This window comes from Sorex araneus, chromosome 3 (genome assembly GCF_027595985.1).
Source record: "Sorex araneus isolate mSorAra2 chromosome 3, mSorAra2.pri, whole genome shotgun sequence".
Taxonomy (NCBI): Eukaryota; Metazoa; Chordata; class Mammalia; order Eulipotyphla; family Soricidae; genus Sorex; species Sorex araneus.
Genome location: NC_073304.1, coordinates 188,752,536 through 188,772,963, shown reverse-complemented (window position 1 = coordinate 188,772,963; position 20,428 = coordinate 188,752,536). Strand labels below are relative to the sequence as shown.

The 20,428-nt window shown below is 55.9% G+C and overlaps 2 protein-coding genes across 2 annotated transcripts in view; one reads left to right on the top strand and one right to left on the bottom strand.

Annotated features, from left to right (window-relative positions):
* PITPNM3 (PITPNM family member 3) overlaps positions 1-13,920 on the top strand; it is a 91,402-nt gene extending 77,482 nt beyond the window's left edge. Inside the window, exons 15-20 of the mRNA XM_055130595.1 lie at positions 532-648; positions 924-1,072; positions 1,434-1,583; positions 4,217-4,400; positions 7,837-7,965; positions 10,169-13,920. Of these exons, the coding sequence (XP_054986570.1) occupies positions 532-648; positions 924-1,072; positions 1,434-1,583; positions 4,217-4,400; positions 7,837-7,965; positions 10,169-10,471 (1,032 nt within the window). The 3' untranslated portion in view covers positions 10,472-13,920. The remainder of the gene's footprint in view (positions 1-531; positions 649-923; positions 1,073-1,433; positions 1,584-4,216; positions 4,401-7,836; positions 7,966-10,168) is intronic.
* A 228-nt stretch (positions 13,921-14,148) lies between these two features.
* On the bottom strand, positions 14,149-20,001 carry PIMREG (PICALM interacting mitotic regulator). The gene is made up of 5 exons (XM_004605224.2): positions 19,708-20,001; positions 18,897-19,220; positions 16,040-16,329; positions 15,530-15,625; positions 14,149-14,989 (listed from the first exon to the last, which is right to left on the bottom strand). Exons 2-5 carry the CDS (start codon positions 19,185-19,187, stop codon positions 14,956-14,958), a joined length of 711 nt encoding a protein of 236 aa, XP_004605281.2. The 5' UTR covers positions 19,188-19,220; positions 19,708-20,001; the 3' UTR covers positions 14,149-14,955.
* Between the last annotated feature and the right edge of the window lie 427 nt (positions 20,002-20,428).

Below are 20,428 nucleotides of genomic sequence, written 5' to 3'. Positions count from 1 at the left end.
GCCTGGGAGGCGCCCCACGGAGCTTAGCCTTCACAAGTGCTGGGGCTCCTGCCCAGCTGAGGCTCACCGGACAGCAGCAGGGCTGGCGGTCAGGGCACATGGGAGAGGGCAGAGCAGGTGCCAGCATCCTGGCCCCACTGAGTACCAATAGCCAGGGCCAGGACACCGAGGACAATGAGGAGAATCCAGCTCTGGAGAATCTTCTAGAACTGACTTGCAGCTGTGGACGGGAACTGGCACACAGGTTCAGTGGGGCTCACCGTTGGCTGTGACTTGCTGTGACAAGGGGAGGCCCCTCAGGAAGAAGGTGGCTCCCCTGCAGAGCTGGCCTGGAAGTACCATTCGAGCAGCAGCAGGACATGGGGTGGAAAGGTTGCCTGGGCAAGGCTTGGATGCACCCGAAGGGCAGTGCCATGGGGACACATCTTGGACGTGGCAGGGCCCTTCTGTCCAGCCCACCCTAAGCCCAGTGGGATGGCTAAGCAAGGCCACTCACAGCTGCTGACGCTGAGCTGGTCCTTGCCCTTCCAGAACGTCACTGCTAACCACCGAGCCAACGACGTAATTGCTGCTGAGGATGGGCCCCAGGTCCTGGTGGGGCGGTTCATGTATGGGCCGCTCGACATGGTTGCTCTGACTGGAGAGAAGGTACTGGGCCCCCGGAAGCCCCCGGTCCCGGGATGGGGCACCTCGGGAGGCCCACTTAGTGTGGCTTGTGGGGCAGGGCAGATCGGGATGGGGAATAGAACAGCAGAGGGTGTCCAAGGAAGAGTGGGGAGCCAGCGTGTGTGCAGAGGAGAGAGGAAATGGCATCACACAAGACCCCGTGCGAGCTGTCTGGATAGAGAGCTCAGCGAATGAGCCCCACAACAAGGGTGTAGCCCCCAGCCTTCAGCGAGCCCCTGGCCCTTTAATTGCCACAGGTGGACATCTTGGTGATGGCAGAACCATCCTCAGGCCGCTGGGTCCACCTGGACACAGAGATCACCAATAGCAGTGGCCGTATCACCTACAGTGTGCCACGGCCCCGACGCCTGGGCGTCGGCGTCTACCCGGTGAAGATGGTTGTCAGGTAAGATGGGGCAGCCTCGGGCTGGCGAGAGTGCAACGGGTTGGGTGCTGACCTTGCTGGCTGCTGTCCTGTGTTCCATCCCTGGCACCCCCTATGAGACCTCAGACCTCACCAGGGGTGATCCCTGAGCACTGTAGGGTGTGGCCCCAAACCAAAATGAAACAAAAAAGTTGGGGTGGTCTTACCATGCTCTCAGCCCACCCAGAAGCCCACCCTAGGAGAGCTCATTTGGACCACCCCTATCTGCCTGGAGCAGGGGAAGCTGAGGAGCAGACACCACCCACAGGCTCAGATTCTGACCCCAGATGCAGCTGACCTCTGACCTCAGGCTACACAGCTGACCACAGACAGTACCTTTCAGGGGCGACCAGACCTGGGCCATGAGCTACCTCACAGTGCTGCCTCGGGGCATGGAGTGCGTGGTGTTCAGTATCGATGGCTCCTTCGCAGCCAGCGTGTCCATCATGGGGAGTGACCCCAAGGTTCGGCCAGGGGCAGTGGATGTTGTCCGGTGAGTACAGTCCCCCTGGAGCCTACAGTCCTGGGGTGGAAAGAACTTATGTTTCCTGTTATCCCTTAGGAACTCTGCTGGGCTCCACTGGAACTGTGACTTCCCTTCCAGTAGAAACTTGGAGGGGGGTGGTCCCAGGAGAACCCCTTCCTTTTATATTTCCCCGTCCCCCTTTCCCACACTGAGCACTCTGAACAGAGCTGAAGCCTGCTATTCCTTCTCTTCACCCTCTTCCCAGCAGGGGAAATCCAAATGGCTCCAAATAATAATTCATGACTCTCCTCTTTGAACTGGTGGGGTTCTATGAGGAAGAGCCCATCTTGCTTGGTGTTCTCTCCAGCAGCTGTGGTCAGAGGGTGGCCAGGCTGGTGGCATCAAAGGTTCCCCTGGGCTGGCTGCTCCTGTGGCTTCTGGTATCAGATTCAGACCTCTTGTGCCTTGGCTGGGAGCTCATGCCACGTGACCATGCCATGTGCTGGCCTGATGAGCTCCACCGAGTGATACTTTATCCATGGTGGCTTTCTTGGATCCCTAGAAATGCAAGTGGAAACTTCCAGACTTCTTAGTGTTCTGTCTGGAAATCATCCTACCTCCCTTCCCCTGGAGGATCAGCCCTGAGCCAAGAGGCATGGGGGTCATCTGAAGCTGGGAAGACTGGGACTAGTGGCTCACCTAGGGCCATTGTTTGAGATCAGTAACACGCCATGCTGACGGAGAGAAGGGACCATTGCATCTGTGGGCAAAGGCAGTGCACTTCTGGGAATGATGGCATTTGAGTTAGCCCTTGCAGGACAAGTATATTTTACACAAGCAGTGCAGTACAAAGATTGGCAGATGCAGAGAGACAAATGCAAACTGACCTTGATAGACTAAGAAAGAGGGTCCAGGCGTGTGGATCAGAGCAGAGCACATGTGGGGAGTGGGTGGGATAAGTTGGGAGCAGCTGAATTTGGGAGTGCAGGTAAGGACAGGGTAGGAAAGAACGTTGCAGGATTATTTTGCTGCTAAGAGGATTGCATGGGGACTTTCCAATAGAAAATTCCTTTCTGCCTCTTGGCCTGCTCCTGGTCTCCCTTCACCCTTTCTTGAAGCTGACTCTGAGCCAGGATCCATGGAGACGCTGATGCAGAAGGAGGAAAGTTACAGCCCAGTGGGCAAAACAAGTCCTAGACATGAGGAACTATTACCCAGGACTTGAAGGGATCAAAGTCCCCAAATGGGACCAACCCCAGGTCCTGGGAGTTTTCAGGGCTGGCTCCGGTGTCTTCCTTGCTTCCCTCACTCTCTGGATGAGGGTGCCTCCCTCACAGCCTGGTTCAGGGGCTCCTCAAGGACTACTGACCTCAAGGTGCCCACCACCTTTGGTGCAACAGGGCCTGGATTGGCTCAGGCTCATCTTGGGTGTCCATCTCTCTCTTGAAAAGCAAGTCATTTATTCCCTTTGTAATGTCCTCTCCAGACCATGAGAAGTCAGTGTACCCCTCCCCTAGTAGAGAGAGAAGGAGTGGGCCTTCCTCTCTGGGGAGCTATTGGGCTCTCCCACCTCTCAGAGTCCCATGAATTCCTGGGGCCTTTGCAGTGTTGGTGGATCACCAGAAGCTGCTTTACTGAAACACAGATCATGAAATCTCAGGTCAGAACCAACCAGAATTCTTGGCAGAGATGACTGAGCCTGTGCATTGCTATCAAACCTCCCAGAATGCTTCACTTATCTTTCAGGCTTGGAGACTCCGAACAACGGTAGCCAATTGATGGCTAGTTCCCTTAAAGCTCCACACAGGCCTGGAACACTGATCTCTTGAGGCCAGGACTCCCTGTATGTGATGGGAGAGTAGTTTCTGCAGTGGGTGGGAACACAGAGTGGTTTCCTAGAAGGTCCCCCCTAGAGGAGCACCTCAAAAGTCAGGAGCAGAGCATAAGGAGATGACCCTTTGGGTGCTACAGAAGCAGCTGGCCAGGGTGGCAGAGCAACTCTGTGTGGCTGACGAGACAAGCTCCAGGCATGCAGCCCCAGGCTCTGGGGCATCAGAAACACATCCAGGCAAAGGATGTGGGACTATAGCAATCACCAGGGAAACCACACTAGGAAGGAGGAGCACTTTTATGCCAGGTGTTTGGCAGCTTTGTTTGTCTCGTGAGAGGTGTTATTCCTCCTGTTTTGCACACAGGTCTCTCCAGGAAGCTGTGTGGCCCAGGTTCAGTTGGAGAGGGAGGCTGGAGGGAAAGGGGCCTCCTCCCGAGAGATGGAGCCCAGAGGGTGGAGGGTGAGGCGGGGGCGGGGGAAAGATCCCATGTGTGGGGAAGCCAGGTTGATCATGGACTGGAAGAAAAAAGGGTGGGATCAGGGCTGGGAGCCATCACAGCTGGTTTGTCTCAGGCTCCAGAAACTTCTGTGATGATAGCAGCATCAGGAAGGGGACGCAAACAACAGCAGGCAGGAGCAGGATGTCAGCTCAGTTGGGTCTGTAGCACCTGACAACCATCCCGAGAAACGGCCAGCATGCATGGGGATCCCCTCCCTTCCCCTAACGCTGTCTGAAAAATCTCCAGCCTCTCAGAAAGGGAACAGATGGGGAGGCGGGACTGGGAGTGGACCTGACCCCCCCTCCCCCCACCACCATGCCATCTTGCAGGCACTGGCAGGACCTGGGCTACATGATCCTGTACATCACGGGGCGGCCAGACATGCAGAAGCAGCGGGTGGTGTCCTGGCTGTCTCAGCACAACTTCCCCCAGGGCATGATCTTCTTCTCGGACGGGCTAGTTCACGACCCGCTGCGCCAGAAGGCCATCTTTCTCCGCAACCTCGTGCAGGAGGTGAGTGACCGGTCTGTGGCGGTGCATGGTCAGGGGCTGGGCAAGATTCCAGGATCCCCTTCCCCTCCTCCCTCAGGACTAGATGGAGGAGGAGGCTCACCTCCACACCCCAAATCCTCCCCTGTGCATGGCCGTGCTGTTCACAGTGCGCCCCCCGGCCCACCAGCCTGGGTTTCCTGGTAGCTTTTAGCCTCACGGCACCTGCCCACAACCTCAGTCCAAGATGTTCATTTTTTACCTCCCAACCCTACATCCAAACTCATCTGTCTATCTCTGGTTATTTGTTCAAAAACATCTGAGTGTCTTTTGCTTTGGTGTGGGTTAAAGATAAACAGGAGAGGTCATGCTCTGGGCTTTGACCCTAAGTCATGTTTTTATAATGTGCTCCTCCCAGGACACACAGTACTGCCTTACCGGCCCCTCACCCCAATCCCCCGAGTTCATGAGAAAGGCAGATCACTGCAAATGTACATTCCAGCCCCCAGCTCGAAGCTACCGAGCCAGAAACTCTGAGAGGGAGCCCAGCGGCCTGAGTTTTTTTTTTTTTTTCTTTTTGGGTAACAGCCAGCTTGCAGAGGGGTTACTCCTGACTCTGCACTCAGGAACTACTCCTGGCAGTGCTCAGGGGACTAGATGGGATGCTGGGAATCGAACCCGGGTTGGCTGACTACAAGGCAAACGCCCTGCCCGCTGTACTATCACTCCAGCCCCGCGGTCTGAGTTTTAACCAGGAGCTTCTGGTGCTTACCGGAAGTTTGGAGATACAGTGTGGAGAACCTCTGATGGAGAGTGGGACTCACGCCCCACAGCCCAGGGCTAAAGCTGGCCTGCAGCTAGCTTTGATATGACCTTTATATTTTCAAAGTGGCTTTATATTTTTAAGTGGTGGGAAGAATCATTTCTTGTTGTGAAAATGATTTGAGACTCTGGTTACAGTGTCCATAAATGGAGCCTCCTGGGGACACAGCCACTATGAGACCCCCATTACAGTGTCCATAGACTCAGCCTCCCGGGGACATGGCCACACCCCTTTGCTTCTGGTCTGTCTGGCTGCTTTGTAGCAGTGTGGAGCTGCGGAACAGTTGTGAGAGAGCCGGGCATATTTACAATCTGGCCTTTCTCGAAGCATCTCAGCTGCCTAGAGGCAGAGAAATGTGGAAGTGATGACTTACAGGCATGAGATCAGGAAAGGCCCTCCTGGAAAAGAGAGGGGAAAGGACCTGGCTTTGTCTGGGGAGGCTGAGGAGGTGGCAGCTTTGGAGCTGAGTCTTGAAGCGCGAGTGTGAGTTTTTCAGGTGGCCAGAAAAGCAGCATTTACAAAGGTAGGGAAAAGCCTGGGATTTTCTCTGTGCTGTCAGGGTTCAGGTGTGGGGCAGGGGTGTGCAGGGTCAGATCCACATCATGTGGATGCTGAGGCCCCAAGGTTGGCAGACCTTGAAGGCCTTGGAAACCAGGCCCAGATCTCTATTTGGCAGGACTGGGGAGTCACAAAAGAGCTTAAAGCAGGAGAGAGAGAGAGACTGAGAATGTGTCCTGTTGGAGCTGCAGTGTCCAGTCTGGTTGGTGGCCACACAGAGAGAGAGTTTGGTGGAGGAACAGTTAGAGGCTTCAACCCAAACAAACGATAGGAAGACCAGAAACCGGGTGGTGGCCGGAGGATGGAGAGAGGCAAGGGCAGATGTGAGGATGCAGAGGCAGAGCTGTCAGGACTCGTGAGAGCTGACCGCAGAGAGTGAGGACTGCTGCGGTGTCCATCTAATCCGCCTCCAGAGGCCCCATCTGTGTCTCTAATAGTGAATCTCCAGTGCCGGGGCCATGAGAGCACATGGACTCAGTAAGCCCAGGGAGAGTGAGCAATAAAGTGGGAGAGGAGGGACACAAGCTGGGAGAAGAAGAGCTCAGCTGTGACAGCAGGAAGCAGCCCAGGAGGGGCTGGAGAAGAGGAAGTGAGAGCGGGAAGAGGGTCTCCAAGAAGGAGAGAGTCCGAGGGCCAGGCAGCTTCCAGGGCTGAGAAGAGGAAGTGTGGGAGAGTGGGACGTCCCTGAGGGATGGAGTATGGACATTGGTGACTTTGGTGAGGAAATGACACTCTGGGGACAGAGGAATAGGGCAGGTGGGTGTCAGTGTGGAGGGGCTTGTGTGGGGGGTGGGTTCACTCCCACCTGATGATCGAAAGTGCAGGAGGATATGGGGCCAATTAGGAGGAGCATGGGCCTGCAGATAGAGGTGAAGAGCCAATGTGGAATTAAGGGACCAATGAGGAGAGGGCAGGAGCTGAATGGCTGGGCGGGGGCCAGGGAGGGAAGGAAGATGTGGCATAGGGGACAGGGATATGGTTCAAGTGGTGACCACATGCCTAGCATGAGAGACCCTATCACCCCAGTGTCATCCCTTCTGCTCTGCCAGCACTGTTGGTGTCACTCTGGTGGCCCCAGGTTGCACATGTCACTGGGCCTGACCGCTGAATTGTCAGTCCTGCACCACTGGGTTGAGCACTCATCACTGGGAGTGGCCCCTGTAAACGTGGGAAAAGGTATTTTGGGGTCAGAATAATGAGGCAGGACAGGACTTGTGTGGTTCTGTGTTTCCCAGAACCAAAAGTATTTGGCAGGCAGCACATAGAAACAGAGGTGGTGGGTCATGATGGACGTTTCCCAAGGTTGAGGTTTGGACAAGGGGTATGGGAGGATGAGGGGATGGCAGTGTGGGACTGGAGGTGGAGGTCAGGGACCGCCAGGAGGCCACAGGGAATCAGATGGGATGGAGAGGAGCCTATTGCATGTGCCAGGCCTGTAGAACAGCTGGGTGAGAGCAGCAGGGCCATGGGTCCAGGGTTAGGAGGGGGACAGTGCTGGCTTTAGTCCTGGAGGTGATGACTCTGACTTTCAAGAAACCAAGAGACAGAAGGGGTAGGCGGGTTATCTACATGGGCAGGAAGTGGTGCCTGTGATGGTGGACTCAGGAGGAAGGCAGGCTGTGAGCTGGACCAAAAGATTCCAATAAACTTGGGGCAGTGGGGGAGGGGAGGCGAAAGTGAAAGGTTGAAAGTAAAGGGCAGGGGCTGGAGTGATAGCACTTTGGGTAGGGTGTTTGCCTTGCACGTGACCGACCCTGGTTCAATTCCCAGCATCCCTTATGCTGAGTACCGCCAAGAGGAATTCCTGAGTGCGTGAGCCAGGAGTAGCCCCTGTGCATCACCACATGTGACCCAAGAAGAAAAAAAAATCTATTTGTTTTAAAACAATTTTTTTTAAAAAAAGTGAAGGGCAGCTGGATAAGGCACTTCTCAAAGATGGGGTTGACTTCATCCTGGCAGTTGAGCTGAGTGAAGGTAAAGGGTGCCCCAGAGTGGGGCCTCCCGGGAGGTTGTAGGAGATCTGGTCTGGAGCGGGAGATGGAGTTCCCTTACCCTGCATGCCAATGTGCTGTGTTTCAGTGCTTCATCAAAATCAGCGCAGCCTATGGCTCCACAAAGGACATCTCTGTCTACAGTGTGCTGGGTCTGCCACCCTCCCAGATCTTCATTGTGGGCCGGCCCACCAAGAAGTACCAAACCCAGTGCCAGGTGGGTAGAGGATGGGTAGGGAGCTGGGGAAGGCATTGAGGGGAAACAGTTTTTTAGGGAGAAGAAGGCATTTCAGTCCTTTATTTGTTTGGTCTTTTATTTTCATTTATTTATCTTATTTGATTAAAGGATGTTATTTAAGATTTATTGATAGTGCAGTTTTAGGCATATATTTCTTTTCAAAAGTATTTCTAATTTTTACTTTTTTAATTGAGTAACCATGAGATACATAGTTACAAAGCTGTTCATGGTCAGGTTTCAGTTCTACAATGATTCAACACCCATCCCTCCACCAATGTCCATTTCCCTCATTTGGTCATTTACTTATCCGCCATCTATCCATCTACCATCCATCCACGCATCCATCTACCCATTCACCATCCTTCCATCAATCTATCTGTTATCTATCCATCTGCCTATTTACCATCTATCCATCCATCTATCCATCTGTCTATTTAGCAAGCACTCCTGGCCTCCTGCCTTGGGTCAGACTGTGTTGGGTGAGGGGAGATCTTCAGGAGAACCAGACATCATGTCATTCAGATTGGACGTCCCTGCGGGGGAGGTGGGAGCAATGGCAGACAGCAACAGTGCTAATGTCCAGAGCCCATCTCGTGAGTGAGGCACAAAGAAGCACAAGGTGCAGGTTAGACAAATGCAACAGGTCTGGGGTGTTTAAGGGGCTTCCCAGGAAGGGTCTGAGGTTGGGAAAGCATTTGCCACAGAGGCGGCAGCAATAGAATGCACCCTGGGAGTATGGTGTGGGGAAGGGGCTGGGCGGCAGTCTGTCCGAGGGCCTGAGTGTCTTGCCAAGCTGGAATTCGCTCCTTGAAGTCTTGGGAGTGATTTTTAGCAACCCCCAGGTTGCAGGCAGGCCATCAGATGGATAGAATGAAGGAAGTGGGGGAAGCAAACGCAGGCTGGCAGTGGGGAGCACGCAGGCAGGGGACCTGCCTGGGGCTTTCTGAGGCACGGTGGAGTGGGTTTGGGACTGAACAGGTGCTGAGTGAAGGGAAGGGAAAGCCATGCTGGCCACGGGACGGTGTGGACGGGGCCTAGATGGAGAAGGCAGCACTGGGGCAAGGTGCTGTCTTCCCTGGGGCATGTTGCATGTGAGGTAAGAGTGACCAGCAGGGGAGTGTCTGAGATGGCGGGAGTCTAGAGTGGGAAATACCAGAGACATCTCAGGCTAAGGCACACAGTGTGGTGGACATGATGTTTAAAAGCTGATTCCAGGGGCTAGAGCGATAGCACAGTGGGTAGGGCGTTTGCCTTGCACGTGGCTGATCCGGGTTCGATTTCCAGCATCCCATATGGTCCCCTGAACACTGCCAGGAGTAACTCCTGAGTGCAGAACCAGGAGTAACCCCTGTGCATTGCTGGGTGTGACCCCCCCAAAAGGGTAAAAAATTAAAAAAATTAAAAAAGAAAAGCTGAATCCCTGAGGTGTGGGGACCCTGGAATCTGCTCCTGGGCATCCACCCACCACACTTTTGTTTTTGTGCCTCATCCACCATTGCTCTGAAATCATTCCTGTCAGTGTTCGGGGAACCATGTGGGATACTGGGAATCGAATCCAGACTGGTGGCATGCAAGGCAAAATGCCTTCCCCTATGTACTATTGCTCCAGGCCCCCCTACCCATCACACTTTACATGGCAAGTGCGAGGGCACAGTGGGAGGGACTGGCAAGGAGGTCCGGGGTGAGGACCAGAGCCGAAGTCCCATGGGACAGAGGCTGACATTTGGTTGGGTTTTTGTTTGTTTTTGTTTTTGCTTTTTGGGTCACACCCAGCGATGCACAGGGGTTACTCCTGGCTCATGCACTCAGGAATTACTCCTGGCGGTGCTCGGGGGACCATATGGGATGCTGGGAATTGAACCCCGGTCAGCTGAGTGCAAGGCAAACACCCTACTGGCTGTGCTATAGCTCTAGCCCCCAGAGGCTGACATTTGGGAGTTTAAGTGGAGGTGACAAGGATGGGAGCTCCACCCCGTGAAGAATCAGTGAATTTGGGGGAGACCAAGAGGGTCTGGAAGAGGGCCTCAAATGTCCATTGCGGGGGTAGGGGGATGCAGAGCCTTGAGAGGTCAGCGGGCTCCCCCGGCTTCCCCAAATCGCTTGAGAGGTCGGGAGCACAGGGAAGGTGATTTCGAGGGCGCGGGTGGGGCGCAGGGCCCGACTGACTCCCGTCCTTCCGCAGTTCCTGAGCGAGGGCTACGCCGCACACCTGGCGGCGCTGGAGGCCAGTCACCGCGCGCGCCCCAAGAAGAACAACTCGCGCATGATCCTGCGCAAGGGCAGCTTCGGCCTCCACGCGCAGCCCGAGTTCCTGCGCAAACGCAACCACCTGCGCAGGACCATGTCGGTGCAGCAGCCCGACCCGCCCACCAACCCCAAGCCCGAGCGGGCCCAGAGCCAGCCCGAGTCGGACAAGGACCACGAGCGGCCCCTGCCCGCGCTCAGTTGGGCCCGAGGGGCCCCCAAGTTCGAGTCGGTGCCCTGAGGGCCAGGCTGTGCACAGAGCAGGGGCCCTCTCCCCGACACAGGCCTTTTCCTGCTTCTCCCCCCCGCCCCACCGTGTCTGTCCAGCAGTGTCCTACCAGAGTGGGGAGGGACCCTGCCCAGCCCGGGGACCCCCAGGGCTGTGAGCGGGTGAGATGGGGAGTCTCTGTGCAGCTGCTGCTGCGTCCCCGCAGGCCTGTTACCGCCAGCCCCAGCAGGATGGTGTTTGTGTGACGCTGGGCTCAGCTGTCGGCGGGACCACCCGCCCCAAGTTCCAGGTCGCAGGCTTCGGCATGGTGCCAGGCTGGCCCACAAGGAGATGCCCTGGGCCGTGGGCCATAGCTGCTGGCACTACAGCCTCTCGACTGCTGGTGGAGTGGCAGGGGCATTTGTGCCTGCCCTCCCGGTAACATCATGGCCCAGGCTATTGGGCCTAGCTCTCCTGTGACCAGGGGCCACTGTCTGGGAGGGGGGATGTGCCCGGGGCCCCTCAGATGTTCAGAGTCCTGGGCCCCCTGGGGAGGGGTCTGGTGCTGATGGTCTATCCTCCTGCAGCTGTCATTGTCCCCCTTCTGTCCAGTGTTCTCCTGGGGACAGGCCTTCCTCTTCTAGGACCCCTGCCTGGTGCCCTCCCCCGCGAGGTGTTGGCTTTAGGGTACCTTTGAGCCACCGCTTGCTCCTCTGGGCCCTGGCTTCCTAAATAGTGGGTGGGGTCTTCCCCACCAGCCCCCCTCCGCACAGATCCCTGTAAAGTCAGGCCTCTGGGCTGGCCTGCCCTTCTGCCCTGGACACTTTCTGGGCCCTAAGTACCCTCAGATCAACCTGGACTTCACCTTGGAGAGGGTCTGAGTGGACGGGAGGAGCAGGGGAGGGATCTCTGCCCCACAGGGAGGCTGGCTTGGCACCCAAAACTGGCCCCGGGGACAAAACCAGGAGTCTATACATAGCTGCTCAGATGAATTGCTCCCTGTGGGGTGCTGGAAGGCTGAGAGCACTGAGACCCCAGGGTTAAGGGGGCTCATGTAATTTTGGCTCAAACTGTTGTTCTCTCCTCCTTTCCCTCTCCCACTCAGCTTGGTTTGTGCCCATCACCGCCCTGAAGTTGGCAGGGCCTGGCTCTCCAGGGACCCTCAAGGCCTGCCCCAGCCCTTGTGCTGCTGAGCACTGGCCTGGGCATTGGTCTCCAGCACCACCTCTGCTCTGTGGCGCGGGCCAGGCCTCCTGGTGTGGGTGCTGGGCCTCCTCCTGAGCCCCCTGTTGGCTGTGCCCGGGGCTGGCTCGCCCTTTAGGCCAGGCTCCATCAGGGCCCCAGACCTAGGCCCTGACCTTGTCCACACAGCAGGGACCTGTGTGCACCCAGTGTTGCTTCTGCTCAATGTCTACCTCTTGCAGCTCCCGGGCAGCCCACATCCCCCCCGATGTTGGCTGTTGGTCGGGCAGCTGACCCTTGTGAGTCACCTGTCAAAAGGGGTGCCCTGCTGGGGCTGGAGGGCTCTGGATTCCCAGGCCCCACCCGTGGCTCTCCACTAGAAATGTGTCTTCTCCAATCTGCTAGCCCCGGCCCATGCTCTGAGCTCTGCTTTTCACCCTGCGTTGGCATCCAAGCCCAGAGCTGCTGGCAGTTTGGTGGGAAGTTTCCCCCCTGCCACTCCTGCCCGCCACCTTTGGCATCTCCCTGGGGCCTGCCTCCTGGCATTGCACACCTCTCCTGACCATGCCCTCATTCTCAGTTTTCCATACGGCACAGGCTTATAGAGCATCTCAGCCCTAAACATTCTCCTCCTCTCCAGAAGAGACCGCAGATTAAATCCAGCATCTCCTCTGGGCAGGAGTCACTGATGTTCTTTCCTCCCGAACGATGGAGTCACCGGTGAGGATGCATCTCCCCATTAGACTCCTTGCACTTTCTGAGAGTCCCGGGAGAGGAGGGCCAGCTTGTATAGTTCAGGGGTGGAGTGTGCGCCCAGGATGGGACCTCTGCTACAGCGAACCACTTGTGAACCCGATTTGTGAACCTGGGGAGCCCCAGGCAGTGAGGACGGCACATGTGCTGTTCCAAACAGCAACCAGCTCTCACTGCAGCCCTGAAACCTCGCCGGTGCGGTACAGTGCCGTGTTCAGTCTTGTCCGTCCAGTTCAGTTGGAGAAATAGCAAACCAAGTTGTGTTGTCCTCCAGGAGGCACAGCTGTGTGCCCCTGCTAGTTCTGTCACCCCATCTGGCTGTTTCCTAGAGAATCTGTCTGGCCCCTGCCGTGCCTGCTCCCCAGGCACTGGACACAGATCTCCCCTCCTGACCAAAGCTCCTGCTTCCATGTGGCACATTTGTTCTTCTCATGGGGTGGCCAACCGGAGGGAGGGCTGAGGGCCTGCCTGCCGCCTTCGCTCTACATTCACCCTGGGGGGGTATTGGGGGTTCAGGGCACACCCTTTGTGAGGGCCTGCTCTTCCAATATCTTCCCCCCCACTAAAGTTCTCAACTGGTCCTTTAGGCTCTGCAAACTTAAAACAGCAACAACAAAAAGATACATTTGGGTAAATGCTCTCCCGCCCGGTGCTGGGCTGTAGGAATCAAGCACTCTTAAGCCCCAGGGCTCCAGAGAGGACCAAGGGGTGGCACTCAAGTGGGTGGCTGGAACTCTTGGCTTCTAAACAGTGCTTTTTTCACTCCTCTGGAGTCCGGACCTGCACCCTGGGAATGTCCCAGCAGGTCAAACGTGGCATCCAGTTTTAAAAAGCTGGGCCCCAGGCAGGCAGAAATGGGTGCAGGTGTGGCCCTGCCCTGGCACCCTGACTGCGAAGGAGCCTCGCAGCTGCCCCCCGCCTTAAAACAACCAACTGTCTCCGGATGCTGGGGGATTCGGGTGCCAAGTGCTCTGAAAATCTATTCTCTTTGGCTCAGCCAAAAGATACACCCCCCTCTTTCTTCCTCCTCTCCTCCTGGGCTTGGAGGAATTTTCTTAAAAAAAAAAAAAAAAAATCATAGTTAAGCCCAAGTGAGGAGACCCTGCCCAGGCCCCGCTCTCCCTGCTCAGAAACCACACGGAATTTGGGAGGAAAACCCATCAGATGAGGAGGTGTTGACAAGGCACAGGGCAGGAGAGAGGCGCACTCACGGGGACCCCCAACCCCCACCCCGCTGTTCTCTTTGTTTACTTGGAGGTGGCAGCCTGTCTGGTCTTGTTCGTGGTCTGACTGTTCCTAAGTGTGTAACTTCCAGTATTATCTGTGGTGGATGGTTCTGTGGTGAACAAGGTTTATTCTGTTCCTTCTGGCTGCCTTGTACAAAATCCGTTAGAAAAGAAAATGTAAAATACCAGGTTTCTAATAAGACAAAAACAGCATTACAGAGTTAAAAGATTTTTACAACTGGTCTTGATTTTGACGTGAGCTGGTTTTTAACTCTCAAACGTTGTCACTTAAATAAAGACCTTATTTGCCTTTAAAATGTGCCTTGCTCTGAACGACTCTGGAATCCTTTCAGCTCAGGTTCCCTCTGAGTTCGGGGCAGGCTGGGCAGCATGTGTGTGCATGTGTGCGTGTGCATGTGTGTGTGTGTGTGTGGTGGGTGGAGGGGCCCAGCTCTGGGGGTGAGGGAAAAAATCTGGGCCCCAAACCACATACCTACTGCCCAGAGCAGCATCGGGGGTAGAGGGAAGGAGAGATGTCAGATACAGACAGACTTTATTATGAAAGAGTAAGGTTATCTAGGAAGCCGCACACTAGCTCCTAATAAAATGGCATGGCAGATATCTTAAATACTTCACAAAGGACAGAAGTGGCTGAACAGCTTCCCGTGCTGAGAACACAGCAGGCACTGTGGGCCTAGCGCCTCAGGACTGGCAATGCCTCACACCCCCCTTCCAGGACTCTGGTGCTGGGAGAAGGGACAGGAGCTGTGCTCCTAGAATGCCAGGCATGGGGACACAGCAGATGGTGGCCGAGACCCCTCGCTGGACCGCAGAGTTCTCAAAAGTCCTTTGCTACCGGCGCGTCACCTTGCACTTGAGGCCTCCACAAGACTCAAGCGTGGGATGTTTCTGAATCACCGGGAGGAGAAGACTGACCAGCTCCCCTCACTTCGAGGTCTCCCCAGTCACTCCTAGGCAGCAACGCTGGACCCCGACGTGGCCAGAGCAGGAGCAGAGGCCGCAAGGCCCGAGCTGTGCCCTGGGGGCCTTGTTAGCTGGTCCTCGCAAGCAGGGCCCAGCGGTGCTGCTGCCTCCCGCACTGCTGGGAGTGAGACTCTCCCCAACCCAAGGAGTATAATTGGCCCCAATTTCAGTGATGGACTGAGTGGGGTCGGCAGCTCTGGCTCCAAGACGGTACATAGGAGCTTTCTGCGTGGCTGGTCCATCAGCTCTGGGGGTGTTTCTAGAAAACACCCAGTTCCTGAACACGCCTCTGAATATGCATGTGTGCTGAGGCTGAGGAGGAGGGCGCTGAGAAGGATGCTGGGGTGGTGAATTACCTGACGAGCACTGTCCTCAGTTCCGAATGAGAGAAATGGTCATGTCACCACTGCAGATGGAAAATGGGAGGCACAGATGCCATCGGGTGCCACAGGCGGAGGGGCTCTCCCAGCCTGGACTACACAAGACGGGACCGGACATGGAGGTGGGAGCATGGCCCACCTGACCCACAGAACTGCAAGGACCCTAAGAGCCGGCCACAATCACTGGGCCCAGGAGAAAATGGCCTGTGGGAGAACCATTCCTGGCCTGGCTCTGCCCCCAGGCTGGGGCCCTCACTTCCATGGAAGGAGCTATAGCGGGTGCTGCAGGGAGGACAGGCCTATCAGAACCAGGTATTCAGCCACACTGAGGTTCCAGGTGAGGGATAAAAGTGGGGACCAACACCCAGGAGCCATCACACCGAGAGGGGAAATTTCACCACCTGGGTCCAGAACTTTTGGTCCCTCTCCCATTGCAGATGAGAACACGGAGACTCAGAGAGGGGCAGGAACTGGCCAGGGTCACACAGCAGGTCACACGGGTATCAGGCACACCCCAGGGGTACCTCCAGGCCACTGCACAGGGATGCATGAGACCTCCCACTCACCTGTCTTCAGCATCAATGGCCTCGTCCAGCTCTTGGGACAGTTTCCGGAGGTGCTGAATTCCAGCGCCCACGGGCTCCAGGTCACTGTCAGACTCACTGAACACAAGGAAGAGCCACACTAGTGACTAATTTCAAGAACCTGGTTCTGGGCCCCGGAACACCCCACCCGAGCAGTGTCTATCCGAGAGACCTGGAGGCCCTGGCAGAGACCAGGAGAATCAAAGCCCCCTGAAGCCCAAGCCCAGGCAGGTGAGCTAACAAACCTGTGTGCGGTTTTGCACTTGGAAGCAGTGTCAGCTCCCAAATGGGTGACAGACCTGAGTTTTGGGGCTCCCTGTGGGCTAAAGCTTGCCTCTGCCCACTACCGCGGGAAGCAAGGCCTGGAAGGACATTCCCAGCTTCCCTGCTAGCAGTGGGATGGGACGCAGGTGAGGGCCAGGCCGGCCCTGGCTCACAGGAAGGCTTGAAGTGCCCAAACAGTGTTGGGGAGGCAGGCCTTCTTCCGCTTACCTGGGGGAGCAGAGGGGCTCTGTGGAGGAGTAGGGGCTCCGGAAGGCAGCCTCCCTCCTGGAGCGCCGCAGTGGGTGAGCGTGCGGGCCGCTCTGGGCAGAGAGACCGGTGCGCTCCCTCTCCCAGGGGCTCAGAGCTGAGCGGGTAGGGGTGGTGCCAGACTTCCGGGAGCTCCTCTGGCTGCGGGTGGGGGGGCTAGTGCACTTCTGCACGCTGCGCTTCCTCCTCTTGGCTCTCACCTGGGTCTCCACCAACCATTTGGTGCTGCTCTGGTAAGACTCCTGGATCCTCTGTGACAGGTACAAGAGAGGGGGACACAGTGCCTTAGCCCTCACTCTCACGCACTCAGCAGATGCTGTGGGAAGCAGGTGCATGCAGGGGCCAGCTCAGAGCCCTGCAGAAGCTCTGGGCTCAGTAACCTCTGCTGTCTGAGCAAAAACTCTCTTTGCAGGGGGCACAGACTGATGGACGGATTTAATGGGAAGACTCAGAAGACCAGGGACTTCCCCCATTAAATAATACTGCCCTGTCTCTGGCCTCACCCACTCAGACCAACACCCCACATCTGCAAAGTCTTCTCAAGGGTAGATCCTGCCACCCTAGCCTTTCTATGCCTCCCATGACCCAGAGCTCCAAGCCCTACCCCCTGGGCCTTTCTCACCAGCAAGCAGATGGCTGTGAAAGCTCTTCCTCAACTAGCCTGTCTTTTCTGTGGCAAACCAGAATAAAGATGAGAGCAAGACCAGAATTTAACTTGGCGAGCCACGTGAACTCAGGCAGGCAGTCTTCTTTCTTTCTTTTCTTTTTGTTTTGCTTTTTGGGTCACACCTGGCGATGCACAAGGGTTACTCCTGGCTTTGCACTCAGCAATTACACCTGGTGGTGCTCAGGGGACCATATGGGATGCTGGGAATCGAACCCGGGTTGGCCGCATGCAAGGCAAACACTTTATCCGCTGTGATATTGCTCCAGCCTCAGGCAGTCTTATTTCATTTCTCTGCTCCCTGGGAATCAAAAATGACCCGTTTCGTTCCAGAGACTCATAAATAAATAAATCTCAAAAGAGATCAACTATGTGCAAAAATTTCTCAGACACAGGTTCCTGGCTGAGATCTCTGGGGCAATCTCAGAGGTGGGCAGGCCAGCTCCTGCCCAAACAGCCCCGGCAGCTGCTCCCACACTGCAAAGCCACTGCCATGCCTCTGGCCAGAGCCCACTGCCTCAGGACTGAGCACCATAGAGAATCTTATTTTCCGAAAACTCTCAGGCAGCCCAAGAAGACCAGGCAGCCATGCTCAGTTAAATATTTAACTGCCCAGTTACATATTCTGGATCTTCTAGAGAGTATGGCTGCATCTGTACCATGTCTAAACTCTACAACACTGACATCCCAGTAGTAGCCCACCAGATCAGAGGAGATGTGACAGTAGCCAACCAATCCTGAGTAAAGAAAACATTAACACAGAAGGCTTAACTTGCAACAACAGCTTCATAAAACCTCAGATGAGGACTTAATGTCCCCAGAGTGTAATACAGCAATTTCCACAAATTTTCTTCTGTGGAAATATTTTTTTTTATCATTTTTTTAATCATTTAATGGTAACAAGCAATATCTAATAAATTATAGTGAACCTGCTACAGGTGATAGGTTGAAGGGGAGTTGGGAAAATGGAGACAATGGTGGAGGGAAGGTGACAGTGGTGGTGGGATTGGTATTGGAATACTGAATGCCAGTAACAAACCATCATGAACAACTTTGTAAAAAATGATGTTTAAATAAAACGGGGGACAAAAACAATATGATCCTCCCCCCAGCTTCTTCCCATCCAGGGCATAGTCTTACACCCAAAATATGTGGCAGCTTCCTGCGCGTAATCTCATCGAACAGCAGCTATTTTCAAACTGACCTTCAGAGCAACTCTTTAAGTTTTCACTTCTCTGCAGAGCCAAGCTCCTCAGAGGTAAGTCTACTACAAACCCCATTCGGTAGCAAAGAGAAGAGAAGGTCAAGTACCTAATCCCACTCACTGGGTTCGCATTCTGCAGAAACTTCCTGTTGGCTCTCAGGGGCCCTGGGCTGAGTCTAAGCCCTGCTCCGCCTTACTCTCTATCCTACCATATGCAGATTACACTCCTATCAGTCTATTCTGCAGCTTTTCCCCAAGGCCTTGGCTTTGGGTGTAGACTCATGCCATTGCACTTGCCACCTACACTCTTTGTACCGGCCCTTTTCTTGGGTGCATACATACCATGGTATCGTCTCTAGGAGTCGATCACAGGGAGCTGTTTGGCCGCCCTGCACTGTTAGCCACTGGCCTGCACAGATGCTTCCTCCATGAGCTAGTTTCCTTGCTTTCTTCCTTCCCACCCTCTCTTCCTTCCCCTGAAGTGTTTCAAGGGCAACTCCTGGCTGTTTGCTCAGGGCTGTTTGCTTGGCGGTGCTTGAGGGATCCATGATTTACCAGGAGCTGCATGCAAAGCACACACTGTCTGTTGGCCTATCTCTCTGGCCCTGTGGCACCATTTTCATCCAAAGTTCTGTCTTGGGCTGGAGCGATAGCACAGCGGGTAGGGCGTTTGCCTTGCACGCAGCCGACTCGGGTTCTAATCCCAGCATCCCATATGGTCCCCTGAGCACCACCAGGGGTAATTCCTGAGTGAAGAGCCAGGAGTAACCCCTGTGCATCACCGGGTGTGACCCAAAAAAACCAAAAAAAAAAAAAAAACCCCAAAGTTCTGTCTTCACTGGATCTGTATTCCTGGGGACTCTTTGGGGATAGAGCTATCCATCCACCCAGCATTAGGGCAGCCCTTCATGAAGGGACTACCCATCCCTTGTATGATTTTCCGGCCTTACCTGGGAAACGATGCCCAAGGCGTTCTTAGCTGAGCGAGCTGCAGCCTGGAGTCCCTGCTGGCCTGGCTCTGGGGCATCCAGGCGTTTCCAGGACGGTCCTGGCCCTAAGTTGAGGCTAACTGTTCTCAGGGGAAGTCTCCTCTGGAACTGCCGACACAGGGAGCCCAGGGCCCCACCGGAGACCTCTGTATGGCTGACTGCAGGCTGCTCCTCGCACTCCTCCAGCTGCTTGTGGTCTGGGAGGGATCTCAGGCGCATGGAGCTCCCCAAGCCTGGCCACCGAGAGGCCATCTGGCTGGACGAGTCTGTTCTGCCCACCAAATCCTGGGGAGGAGGTCAAAAGGCCGGTGAGAGAGCCATTCCCCGGCTCCATTGGCCCCCATCCCCCCAGGGTTCAGGGCAGTCTGACTGGCCCAGGCTGGGGTGGGGCCACTTGGTAGCCTGTGAGTGGCATTGTGGAAGAGGGGTCAGCGAGGCCCAGGAGAAGGCAGAGGCAGAACAAAGCATCTGCGTGCGTTTGCTGCCGTTCCTAGCTACCAGTGTCTGACAACGTTGTCTTTTCACCCCAGCTTCCTTTCACCCCGGGACGGAGCCGCGCCCGACACCTGGCCCACAGCATAAAAGGCGACCAGCGCCTTTTTCACCAAATCGCTCTTAACCAGAGCCCTGTCTCCCAGCCCGGCCAGCCCACCCAACACCCCGATGTCCACCTTGCAACACTTAGCTGCCCCGTAGGCCTGAATGGACGTCAGCCCCTCTGCCCTCGGTCCTTCCCGAACAGCAACCCCACATCGTGCGAGCCCGCACTCACCCAGCAGCCCCCAACGCCGACCAGACGCCAACACGGCCGCCGCACGGCCGCCGCTCGCCCACCCCGGATGATTTCAAACTCCGCGCGGGTCGGCCCCCCGGGCCCTGTCCGTGCAGATGATTGGTTGCGTCCCCTCACGCTGGTCGTCCCCAAGACGTGATTGGCTCCCTGCGCTAGGGGCTGTGAATCCTGCTCTGGGATTGGCCCGGCCCCCCATTCATTCTTCCGGACCTCCGCGGACTTGGCGCTCAGAACTACATCTGCTTTGTACCCTCCGCTCCCGCCAGTCCAGCGGCGGGAACCTGGCGCTGTCCCTACTGGCCCCCGCGCCCCCTCCCGGGCTGGTCACCACACCCTGTCCACATCCTCTTCGGACAGTTAAAGGGCGGGCCGGGGAGAGCCGGGGAGGGAGGCGGGGAAGAGAGACAAACAGACAGAGACAGACAGAGCCGGGGAGAGCCGGGGAAGAGAGACAGACAGACAGACAAACACAGACAGACAGACAGACAGACAGACACACACACACACACACACACACACACACACACACACAGAGAGAGAGAGAGAGAGAGAGAGAGAGAGAGAGACAGACAGACAGACAGACAGACAGACAGACAGACAGACAAACAGACAGACAGATTCCTAACTGTGTCTGCATATCCACCCCACCAGGCTCTGTTCTTGCCCTTGTTTTGATCTCTGGGAGACCCCCCCATACCCT